This window comes from Anomaloglossus baeobatrachus, chromosome 3 (genome assembly GCF_048569485.1).
Source record: "Anomaloglossus baeobatrachus isolate aAnoBae1 chromosome 3, aAnoBae1.hap1, whole genome shotgun sequence".
Classification (NCBI taxonomy): domain Eukaryota; kingdom Metazoa; phylum Chordata; class Amphibia; order Anura; family Aromobatidae; genus Anomaloglossus; species Anomaloglossus baeobatrachus.
In genome coordinates, this window is record NC_134355.1 from 377686044 (window position 1) to 377699026 (window position 12983).

At 46.5% G+C, this 12983-nt stretch overlaps 1 protein-coding gene across 1 annotated transcript in view; it reads right to left on the reverse strand.

The window, feature by feature from the left end:
• The window catches only part of LOC142297246 (dynein axonemal heavy chain 5-like), a 460910-nt gene that overhangs the window by 375829 nt on the left and 72098 nt on the right, over positions 1-12983 (reverse strand). Inside the window, exons 9-11 of the mRNA XM_075341502.1 lie at positions 12839-12963; positions 7164-7290; positions 5979-6079 (exon numbers count right to left, since the gene is read on the reverse strand). Of these exons, the coding sequence (XP_075197617.1) occupies positions 5979-6079; positions 7164-7290; positions 12839-12963 (353 nt within the window). The remainder of the gene's footprint in view (positions 1-5978; positions 6080-7163; positions 7291-12838; positions 12964-12983) is intronic.

A 12983-nucleotide genomic window follows, 5' to 3' on the forward strand; every position in this document is an offset into this window, starting at 1 on the left:
GCAGTAGCTTAGATATTCATGTATATGACCACTAGCAACTAAATGTCCCTATAAGCATGGCCGTAATCTTGGATACCTAAGCTACTGTAATGCCCCGCACATAAGGTAAGTGACATAGCTTATCAGGAGAACTGTACTACATTTCTAATGGGAGGTATTTGCTATTAGTACACCTACTACATATTGGGATAGGATCTTGGAGATAGGACTACCCCTTTAAGCTAAAATAAAAACTTTAATCTTATTTGAACACTACTGCACTTATTAGATGTCTTCTAGGCTCTGGGATACCCACTAAGCACGAGATGCTTCAGGATAACAAAGCAGTGTTTTACGTGAAGTGTCTGTTTTAACATCTCTTCTGTCATGTTTTGCATTGGGAAGCGTTTTTCATAATGAGTATCTTCCAAATGGAAGATGGCAGAAGAACGGTCAGATTACTTTTCCTAACTACTTTCTGGCTTTGGAAATCTGAAATAGTTAAAAAAAACATTCCAAAGACTAGACATATGCACAGCAAGTTTTTTTTACATTGCAATGTTTTTGGTGTTCTTTTAGAACATTTTTATGCGGGTTCCAGGCTCAGTCCGCCTGAAAAAGATGGTGTGTGCACATAACCTAAGAAAGGCATGATATGGAAATAAAAGGACTCCAAAAAAAGCAAGGAATACTCTCCTGTTTGCCAAGCTCACTTGGATTGACAAGTATTTCTTTTATTTTAAATAAAGAATTTTATGGGGGTACATTACTTAATCTAGGAATATACTGCATATTATTTTGCTCTACTAGAATACAGAATTCAGCTACTCTCCATTTTAGTAAATTTTATATACCTTGCACACGCTGTCACATTTCCCTATGGTACACAAAACAATAGCCACATGGCTATTTTAATGTCTCCTAATCTCAATAATTAATGACATTTTCAAGTCACTTAGATTGAACAATTGACTGCTTATGGGTCGCTTAGCACAGAAAAACAGGGGACCTGTTTTCATAAAAGGCTGCAACTCAGGAGGGTAACATATTATATTATGTTTAGACGTTTTTTGAGAAGTCTTTTAGAGTGGGTCCATTAGAATAACAATTTGAGAAGAAACCGGGTATCTTGCCGCGATATTCACCATTCAAAAGAGGAGATATAATTCAATCCATGTCTTTATTGAAAATTGCCAATAAACAGGTCAACGCGTTTCGGAGGACTCAGCCTCTTTCCTCAGGACTTACAGCAAAAACAAGGATAATAAGATAACAGAGCGATAAGCCGGTATATATACCCATAAACCTAAGCGTTATCAGACCGCCCAAATTCAAACATTGGCGGGAACCTTATCAGTATAAAAAAAACGGTAACAGATTAAAAGCCAGATTACTCAAAAAGTGGAAATCAATACATGCTAATGTCAGATTTTTTAAAAAAATAGGAGGGACAAAATTAAAATCATATTTGAATAAAAATATAGAAGGGAAAAAAGTAATGATCATTTTTCTTAAAAGAAGGAAAAAAGAAAGGTGATAAGTTGTATAGAACTCAGAATGCTGTGGTGTTGGTACAAAGAAATATTCAGTGATTAACCCATGTCTCTATCTTTAGACAGACACTGGGAACAAAAAACATCTAAACATGAGAAGGAAGAAGAGAATAATCAGAACTAACATATAATTACATGTGAAATTAATATGTGTTGAAATGAAAATAAATAATTAAATATACATATAAAATATAATTTAAAAAAATTGAATTTATATGTGTAATGGTGTTGAAACTGTTAATTAAAGATCATCCGGTGTTTTAAGGGTTAAAAAATGTTGAACTATAAAAATAACAATTATTTAGGAAAGAAAACAATTAGGAAAACAGTAATTGCATCTAAAAGAATGTGTAAAATGGATTTGTGTAAAAAAGGACAAAAAATGGGTAATCAGGGGTTAAAAGTAAGTGCGGGATTTGAACTATTCTCAGTGCAGACAAGAATTTTGATATAAGCATATGGCAAATACCCGTAGGCCATAGGGTCTGAGGTTATAGTCATAGAGAACAGGAACGGTGTAAAGATAGTGTTGAAACAAAGGAAAATGCGGGATTTAGTATACTATAAAAATATGGTATTAAGGCCCCCTTCACACATCAGTGATTCTGGTACGTTTGTGCTTTTTTTTAGGCCTCTGTCACACGTTCGTGCCTCCGGTACGTGTTTGACAGTTTTCTCACGTACTGGAGACATGTACTTACCAAACGCAACATGCAGGGAAACTACGTATCTCGCGGCACGTGCGTGATTTTCACGTATGTGTGGCAGAGGCCTTATACATACCGGAATCACTGACATACGTAGACCCATTATAATCAATGGGTCTGCTCACACATCAGTGATTTTTCACTGAAAGTGTCTCCATGCAGCGTACACGCGTGTCCGTGATTCTGCACGGAGACAAGTCCGTTTTTTTCTGGCATCACTGATGACCCACGGACCACACTATGGTGTGATCCGTGAAACATGTACCAGAAAAACACTGACATATAAAATAATAAACATTTTCAACTCACCTTTCCAGCGATTCGCTCTGCAGCCTCTGCTCTCTGCAGCTCCTGCACGGCTCATGAATATTCATGAAAGCAGGAACAGCGGACCCGGAAGTAGCTGCAGAGAGCGGTGGGCAGATGCTGCAGAGCCGAGGAGTTCAGCACCATGGACAGCAGGAGCGAAGGCAGGTGAGTAATGTCCATTTGCAATGACGGATCACGGATTGCACATGGACAACCCACGTGTGCCGTGAATCACGGAACACGGAGGGACATGTGCGTGTTTTACACTTCAGTGAAGAACGTCAGTGTTTTTTACTGGCGTGTGAAGGGTGCCTAAAACAAGGATTCAGTATATTATAAAAATATGATGTGGAAGAAAAAAGGCAAAAATGTCATGTGGCAACGTATAAGTACAAAAAGTAGGTGCTACAGATAAAGGATGTACAAAAACCACTGAGCATGCGTCAACAAAAGGTAACCATCATTCAGAGAGCATGGGAACCGGCCCAGTGCGCATGTCAGCCAGGGGATAGCAGTGAGCAAGTGTCAAAAACGTGAAAAAAGTTCAGAGGTGTGGGAAAAAACACAGTGCGCATGTCAGGAAAGGTAGCAAGGGTTCAAGCTTATGGAAGAAGAAGGAAAGTAATTGCAAATCTCTGAAGCACAATAGGAAACGCATAGATGACGTTAATAGGTCATACAAAAACACATATATCAATAAAATATATCAATAAATATGTGTTTGATTCTATTAAAAAGAAAAAGCGCACATAGGGTCTTATCATAAATCACACAGTGAGTAAAGAATCGTCAGATACTCACCCCTGTGGTTGTGTGACTGGAAGAATAAAGATATTATTCTTTTACCGGAGTCTGGACCTTCTTACTGGCGAGCGCGGATCTCCTAATACCACTCTGTTTTTTTCTTTGGAATAAATGTGTTGATATATGTGTTTTTATTGGTTTAATTTGATTTTTATTCAATTTTATAAATTATTGTGGTTATTATTCGTATTTTTCTACATATTATTATTGTTTTTTTGGTTTTTTTTTAAATAAGCCTTTTCCTGGTCTTGGCCAATTTTACATATATATTTTTTATCCTATATTTATATATGTTCTATTATTTTACCCTATCACTCTCTCCCTGCTGGATGACCTATTAACAGCATCTATGCGTTTCCAATTTCAATACCACTTCAAAACCACTTGTGGAAATGCTTCAGGAAACAGAAAAGGCAAAACAAAGAAGCAGCGTTTTTTGAAGTGGTTTCCACTAAACTAGAAATAATTATTTTTTAAAGTATTTTTTTTATTAAAGAAAACCCTGCATTTGCACATATCTATATGGGTAATAGACACAGTATCTATATATATAATTTCCTTAATCTGTCTGTCTGTCTATCTGTCTTGCTCCAAAATTGTGTCCTTACAGTGACAACCGTCGGATTGGCCGCTCGGCTCGGCCTGGCCCCTCCCCCCCACACGGATTGGCCGCTGGGCTCGGCCTGGCCCCACCCCCCGCATGGATTGGCCGTTTTGCCAGGCCACGCCCCCTCACGCTGTGTCGCTAGGCCACTCCCTCACGCGGTACCGCTAGGCCATGCCCCCTCACGCGGTGTCGCTAGGCTACACCCCTCACGCGGTACCGCTAGGCCACGCCCCCTCACACTATGCTGCTAGGCCATGCCCCTCACACTATGCCGCTAGGCCACGCCCCTGACACTATGCTGCTAGGCCACGCCCCTCACACTATGGTGCTAGGCCACGCCCCCTCACACTATGCCGCTAGGCCATGCCCCCTCACTATGCCGCTAGGCCACGCCCCCTCACACTATGTCGCTAGGCCACGCCCCCTCACACTATGCCACTAGGTCAGGCCCCCTCACTATGCCGCTAGGCCACGTCCCCTCACACTATGCTGCTAGGCCACACCCCCTCACACTATGCCGCTAGGCCACGCCCCCTCACACTATAACGCTAGGTCACGCCCCCTCACACTATGGCGCTAGGCCACGCCCCCTCACACTATGGTGCTAGACCACGCCCCTCACATTATGGCGCTAGGCCACGCCCCTCACACTATGCCGCTAGGTCACGCCCCTCACACTGGCACTAGGCCACGCCCCCTCACACTATGCCGCTAGGCCACGCCCCCTCACTCTATGGCGCTAGGCCATGCCCCGCAATATGCCGCTAGGCCACGCCCCCACTATCCCGCTAGGCCACTCCCCCCACTATGCCGCTAGGCCACGCCCCCGCACTGTGCCGCTAGGCCACGTCCCTCGCACACGTTGGGCACCTGTACACCTCCCCCCAGGACAACTCCTCCCATTATACTCCCCCTATTATACTCCTCTCTGAGGGCTTTGCAGCATGGGGGATGGAGCATGATGGGGGGTGAAGCATGGGGGATGCAGCACGATGGGGGGTGCAGCATGGGGGGTGGACCATGATGGGGGGTGCCCAGAATGGGGGGATGAAACACGATGGGGGGTTCGCAGCATGGGGGATGGAGCACGATGGGGGGTGCCCAGAATGGGAGGTTGAAACATGATGGGGGGTGTGCAGCATGGGGGATGGAGCACGATGGGGGTGTGCAGCATGGGGGATGGAGCACGATTGGGGGTGCACACCTCCCCCCAAAACACACACACACCGCCACACACGCACCGCACAACACACCACACACACTGGGAACCACAAACACCCCCCTACACAGACACCCGCACACACAGACAACGCCGCACACACACAACACACAAACACCGCGGCACACACAAATATACGCACATACCGCGCAACACACACACATTGCACAAAACATACCTCCCCAAAACACATACACGCACCCCACACCCACATAAATTGCGCAATACACACAGCACCACACACAGACAACACTGCAGACACACAGCTCTCCACAAACAACGCAACATACACAACGAAACACAACAACAACACCGATCTCACCCCCCCACCCAGACAACACCCAGAACATTTACAGCGCCCTACACAAACACTGGCAACTACACACAACAACATCTATATATATATAACAAAAATCATACATTAACTGCACAATAAATTTTAGAATACCCGATGCGTTAGAATCGGGCCACCTTCTAGTATTTAGAATAAATGTAAAAAATGTAGCAGTCTGACGGTTACATAAGGACACTGCTTTGCACAAGATCAATAAGCATGGTAAATAAATCCCTGACCTTGCCATCAAGGCATAAATAGACACATTGGATACGTACAGTCATTGATTAGTGGCATCATGTGATACATTTATCCAAGCTAAAATTCACACTCAATTAAAAAAAATAGCAATGCCTCTCCTAGAAGCAATAAGTCGATCAAGATTACAAGAAGACCAACAAAAGCTTTAATGAGAATTTTCTGTTCCATTATTTTTCACTTCATCAATTATATATCTTCTTTTTACCTGTGGTTCATCCTCTTCAATAAGAGTCTGCAATTTCCCTGGTGTACTGGTAATTTGTCTGAGAATTTGAGGCTGGTTAGAGGAAGATTCACACTGGGCATCTACTGATAACAAAGAAAGAAAGGAAGCAGAATATCAGGACTCAAAGCCACCAAATGAAAATTGCAGTAGCTATGCTACACATTCGATTATGGATACAATCAAATACCACACACCTTGCTAAACTCTACAGGTTATCTCGACTTCTACTGATTTATATTTCTTTTTCATTGATCTAACCTGTTTTAAATTAATTAAAAACTGTCTTAAAGGAGTATTCTCCAGCTTGAAAGCGATTCTCTGTTCTCCTATGCATTGAATAGGACAGTGAATACTTCTGATCACTGAAGGTTTGACTGGGACCCTCACTGATCCAGAGAACCGGTCGGGTACACAGAGCGACGATCAATCATGTGCATGCACACTAGGGGGTAACTTTCAAGCTTGAGAACATTTCTTTAAACAGCACATTACATGTCGGATGTCAAGCACCATGTATTTCCTCTATCAGGTGTTGGCTGGTGTCTGGGTGCAGTCCAATTTTATCATGGACCCATAAACTTTCATTGACTAGTTTGATCTGTGAGTTGGATCAAAGTCAGATATTTACCTGAGTATTTGTTGTGAACCACCCTGTCTGCAAGAGTGCCTGGAAATATGAACACCACCATAGACTATGATATTTATGAGTGCTCTGCTTGAAAAACGAATGACTGAGGGAGTCCTAACTGTGATCACAAAACTGCACAACTGATAGAGGGTCTGAGCTTCTAGATAAGTTGGCAGTGAAAGCACATATACAACAAGGTTGTAAATAGTTTTTAGTTAAAGTGGTTGTTCACTATTTTAACATTGATGACCCATCGTTAGGCTTTGAGGCCAATGTTCAGTACCCGATCGTGACCACTATCAGAAGACAGAGCAGCTCCGGAACTGAGCATTTCTGGCCACCTGTTACCGCCGCCAGAACAGCTGATTGGCAGGGGTGGCGGGTATAGTACCCTGGCCGATCAGATATTGATGACCTATCCTAAGGATAAGCCATCAGTGTTAAAGTAGTGCACAACCTCTTTAAATGTAATAGCGTTTGCTAGCTAAGTTTCATAAACAAATATTTAAATACATATCGTATTTTTATATTCATACCTGACTCTCTCGGATCGTCATGGAAAATACTATCAAGGACACTTCCGGATTCAACATCTTCATCTTCCATAAGATCTTCCGGGGCAGGTTTTCTCAGGCCTTCTGTCTGCTTAGATAATATGTTGTACTGGAAGGATAAAACATGTTTAACAATTCAAATGCATTACTAACCCCTTAGTGACTGAAGCAAATTTGGCCATAATGAGGACCTTTCAACAACAGTTTGATCAGGTAAAACCTGCCGCACTCATGGAATAATGGCTGAAGAACTGAATAAAACAGTTTTTATTTTCTTAGTTTCTCATTTCCATTGCACAGATATTAGTTTATAAATTTTAGGTTAAAATTTATGATTTCTGTAGCAAGACATTACCATAGATTTGTGGAGGCATGTGCTTTGTTGTCTGCATAACACTCACCAATCATAAGCACAAGCTGGTATGCAGAGGAAAAAAACACACAACAGAAGGCCAGACAAACATGCTTTCACCTGTGACATGTAATGATAGACAGTCTTACAACCAGACCCGATCTCTGCAACTACTGTGTAGTACACAGCAGAGCTTAGTGGGATTACAAACATGTCCTGCTTTTATATTACAGCAGTCAGTGTGGTGTCATGTGATCTCTGCCAGGGAATGAGGCGGGAAACGCGGGTATGTTGCATTCCAAGAGTGAGGTGGACCCACTGGACCACAGGGGAAACCCGGACCCACCCAGGGAAGGGAGGTGTCCAGGCAGTTGAGCCGGGGTTAGATGACCACAGGACAAAGGGGCAGGCAAGGTCAGACAGGACTGGCACGGGAACACAGTACAATTCAGGAATGGGTCAGGATCAGGCTGGTCCCAGGACTCAGGAATGGACTAGGAACTCAGGCAAGATGAATCAGGAATTCAGACTTGTCCCAGGACACAGAATACATGCAGGACGGATCAAGGATACTTGCTGGTCCCAGCCACAGAGACGGACAGGACACACGACAACAGACACAAGAGATAATCAAGCAAGGCGGCTCCAGACATCTGGTAGAGGTCATCAGTGATCGGGCATTGGGTAAGGCTCCAGACATCGGGCAGAGGTTATCAGACACCGGACATCAGGTAAGGCTCCAGACATCGGGCAGAGGTCATCAGACACCGGACATCGAGTAAGGCTCCAGACATCGGGCAGAGGTCAGATACTGGACATTGGGTATGGCTCCAGACATCAGGGAGTCATCAGACACCGGACACTGAGTAAGGCTCCAGACATCGGGCAGAGGTCATCAGACCCCAGACATCTAGTATGGCTCCAGACATCGGGCAGAGGTCATCAGACATCGGACATCGAATATGGCTCCAGACATCAGGCAGAGGTCATCAGACACCGGACATCGTGCAAGGCTCCTGACATTGGGCAAAGGTCATCAGACACCACACATCAAGTACAGACTGCAGCAGGGCGGCACAGGCACAATAAGCCAACACCACAGCAGGGCTTCAGGTACTGAACACACGAACAAGGCTGGAGTCTCAGGACAGGCCAGTAACTGGATACGCCAGTCCCTGAATACTCAGGCACCTGAATATGCTGCATCTGTGACGCCACTGGACTAGTCAGGTCATCACAGGGTACTGCACGCTCTTTATCTAACAGTGCAGGACTCAACCCCCATGGTTCTGGGTTCCCAACTTGCAGCACTGCCTTCATCAGCATCTAAAAATCCTAATCCCACTTCGCACCACACCCTGTTGGGCACACGAGTGGGCTGCTAAGCTGGAATAGGGCCGCCCACCTAGGGGTCAGGCAGGGAGGTAGGAGGTGACAAGTGAGTTCTGTGGTAGCCCTCGAGCAATGAGGAGCTAGGAGGAAGCTGGGAGTTGCAGCTCCCAGGGGAGAAGTAGATTGGGTTGCAGACGGTGGTCTGGACCTGGAGGAGTCAGAAACCCGGTCGCGGGATATTGGGACTGGGTGCCTGGCCTAGTCTAGGAGGACGGTCGGCAGCTGCAGTCCAATAGCCGGTCTGGGGCCGAAAGCACTTTGGGATACTGTATAGTAGGGAGCGGGGTCCGGACAGCTTCAAGCCTACAGGCCACTTGGACACTACCAAAATTCTGTGCATGGAGGCAGGGTCTGGACCATCAGGCAGCACTGCAGGGGATGGAACCCAGACGAGCTCCCCCAAGAGGGCAGCGGCACCCAGAGACTTGGTTTACCACGTTGTCAGCGTTTGCTTTCCTTCTGAGTGAGTACTTGAACAGCCCCTGCTACCATCGAGCCAGCGCTCCCCTGCACCCCACTATCCAGAGTCCCGGGACCTTCCCCTACCCGTGGAGGGTAACATCATCTGGCTTCCCCACCCCATCACTCCGGGTACTCTCAACAGCAGCGGCGGTACTCTAATTCCCCTGTAAATAACCCTCCATCACGTTTTAGAGTGACCCTGAGCCCCCGGGTCCGGAGACCCTCGAGCCACGAGTAGCGACACCCGGATCTGAGCGGTTCGACTGCTGCTGGGGCGGTTCACAACCAAGGTTAGTCGGACTACAGACAGGATACCAGACTCAGACAGGTGACCGGACTCAAGCAGAACACTGGATTACAACGGTAGCAGACTCCAGCACTTGAGCGGCAGCAGCAACACAGATGGGCACAGACTGCAGCAGGGCAGTGCAGGCACAGACCGCAGAAGGGCGGTGCTGGCACAGGCGGGCATGTACCGAAGCAGGGAGGTGCTGTCACAGGCGGGTACGGGCCACAACAGAGTGGTGCTGGCACAGGTGGGCACGGACCGCAGCAGGGTGGTACAGGTACGGACCGAAGCAGGTGGCTTAGGTTCAGACTGCAGCTAGTTGGTGCAGGCACAGGTGTGATTGGGCCGCAGCTAGGTGGTGCAGGCACAGGCGGGATTGGTCTGCAACAGGGTAGTGCAGGCACAGCGGGATTGGACCACAACAGGGTAGTGCAGACACAGCGGGATTGAACTGCATCAGGGTAGTGAAGGCAAAGGTGTGATTGGACCACAGCTAGGTGGTGCAGGCACAGGCGGGATTGGACTACAACAGGGTAATGCAGGCACAGATGGGAATGGACTGCAACAGGGTACTGTAGGCACAGCAAGATTGGACCTCAACAGGGTAGTGCAGACACAGCAGGATTGGACTGCATCAGGATAGTGCAGGCACAGCGGGATTGGACCACCACAGGGTAGTGTAGGCACAGCAGGATTGGACCACCACAGGGTAGTGCAGGCACAGGGGGATTTGACCGCAACAAGGTAGTGCAGGCACAGTGGTACTGGACCGCAACAGGGTAGTGCAGGTGAGGCACCCCTGAGGCTCCAGTCGTCAGTATTGCACCTTATGTAAGGTGCGATATTCACCTCAGGTAAGAAGGGGGTTAATCACCGGTGTTCCACATTCACACCATTACATACAGTCAGAAGCCTTCTCACTGGGGGGATGGACCAGGGTAGATAGGGGGTGGCCATCATGATACATGGGACTTTCCTGGTCACTGAAGCCAGCCACCTGGGGGTGGGTTATACTTGGGATAGAAGTAGGAGCAACTCACACAATCTTCAGATAGTCTACCTGGGACACCAGTTCTGGGACACGACACCACCATATTCTCTTCATCTTTTTCTTACATGGGGCCTAGGCTTGGAGCGGAATGCTCAGCCTGGGTTCCTCATTGCTGGAGGGGCAACTCTTACAAAGAACATTTTTTCCAAACACCGGTGGCTTCTTCCAACTTATCCGAAGTCGACGGGGCCCATTACAGCGATGACCAGTGCTACTGCGGCAGCGACCAGGTTACTTAAAGAACTGTGAGTAAAGACACCTGGAAGAGCAACGGCCGACTCAGACTCTTATTACCGGCGTCGGTGCCCCGCGCCTTGGTGCCAACTGCCACCGCCAGTACCACTAGTCCCCTCATCCACCTCCCTGGGGCCCGCACCACCTGTGGGGAACGATGCCATCTCGGCTGCTATTACCATCCGTCCTGGAGGACAGCGACAGCAGCGGCTGCTAATTCCTGACTACATACTGCAGGTGGCATCACGACAAACTTCCACCTCATCATCCCCCCCCTCTATTGGTGTACACCTCGGGGCACGAAACCAGGCAGGCCATCGCAAAATCCCAGACCTCCGCACTGGCCTGGTTACGAGTAAACAGGTACGAGACCCGAACTGGACCCCCTGCCTCACACATACACACAGCAGGGACTACAGACTTCAGATTCAAAACACACGGAAGACTTTATTCACAGGAGCAGAACACAGCAATGTTACAAGTACAGGACACAGCAGGGTTACAGGAAAAGGATACAAACTGATACCAGGGCAACACATGGACAGGACAGATCCAAGGCAGACATCAACATACCAGAACTAAAGCAGTCAGGACTAGAACTGGGTACAGGCAGACCAGAGGAACATGGCAGAACCAACACAGAGCTAGGTTTAGTAACCTAAAGAAGTTGCTTGGCCCCGCCCATAAGGAAAGGGGAAATTTTATACCAGATGTCTCCCAGCCATAGGCCGGGGACACCAATTCAAGGAGCGTGCACTGCCCCAATATAAGTGGGGAAGGTGAGCGCATGCACACCCTAGGCATTAACCAGGAACCTAGTAGGACAAGCTCAGGGCCTGAGGCCTAAGGACCGAACACTTGTGGATGGCCGTACGGGACAGCAGAGGACCAAGCAAGACCAGGGAACCGCGCAAGCAACCAAAAGGAAATGGCAATGGTATTCCAGCTGTGGAGGGGGGAAGAGAACGCAGGGACATTGGCGTGGGATTCTGAAGGAGCAGACGTTACCATCGCTCATGTAAATCCATGGTATCACGCCCACAGGGGCATGATACCATGGAAAGCATACAAACGCCCATGAGGCGATGCGATGCCCATGGGGTTAGAGACATGCTCATTTACATAAGGAATATGTAAGTAATAAAACGTATTTTATTACTTTCATATTACAGAAAGGAGTTACTAGCTCCCACATGCTCCTGCTTGTAGGTTATAACGCTCTTTTTACCTGACGGGTTCCCTTTAAATAAATAAACTCTAAAAGTTCAAATCAACCCCCATTGAAAAGTAAAGGGTTAATATACACAAACTTGGTATTGCCGAGTTCACAAACGCCTGATCTATCAAAATCTAAAATCAATTAATCTGATCAGTAAACAGCGTAGTGGCAAAAAAAATCCAAACGCCAAAATTACGTTTTTTGGTCGCCGCATATTTTGTACAAAATGCAATAATAGGCGATCAAAATGTAGCATCGGCTCAAAAATGGTACCGTTAAAAACCTCAGCTCAAGATGCAAAAAATAAGCCATCGCTGAGCCATAGATCCCAAAAAATGAGAACGCTACAGGTCGCGGAAAATGGCGTAAAACATACGCCACTTTTTTTTTTTTAAAACTTCAGATTTTTTAACCACGTAGATTAAAGTAAACCTATTCATGATTGGTGTCTATGAACTCGCACCGACCTGAGGCATCACAACCACACATCAGTTTTACCACATAGTGAACACAAGTCAGCTCCTGCTCACCAGTCAGGCCAACTGGTGAACAAACTTTTTAAAATGACTAGAAGACAACATGTTCATGTTACATTTGACTTATGATGTAATATATCGAAAACAAAGATAAGCTGACAGTGAAATAGGCACCATACTACCTGCTGGAGCTTGTCCATGATGTCTAATATTTGCTTCAGCTTGACACTCAGTGTTTCTACGTGATACATGATCGTGTCGTCTTCTGTTATAGCCACACCACTGCTTTGGTAGTCAAGTTGTTGATCTAACAAAAAAAAAACTGCA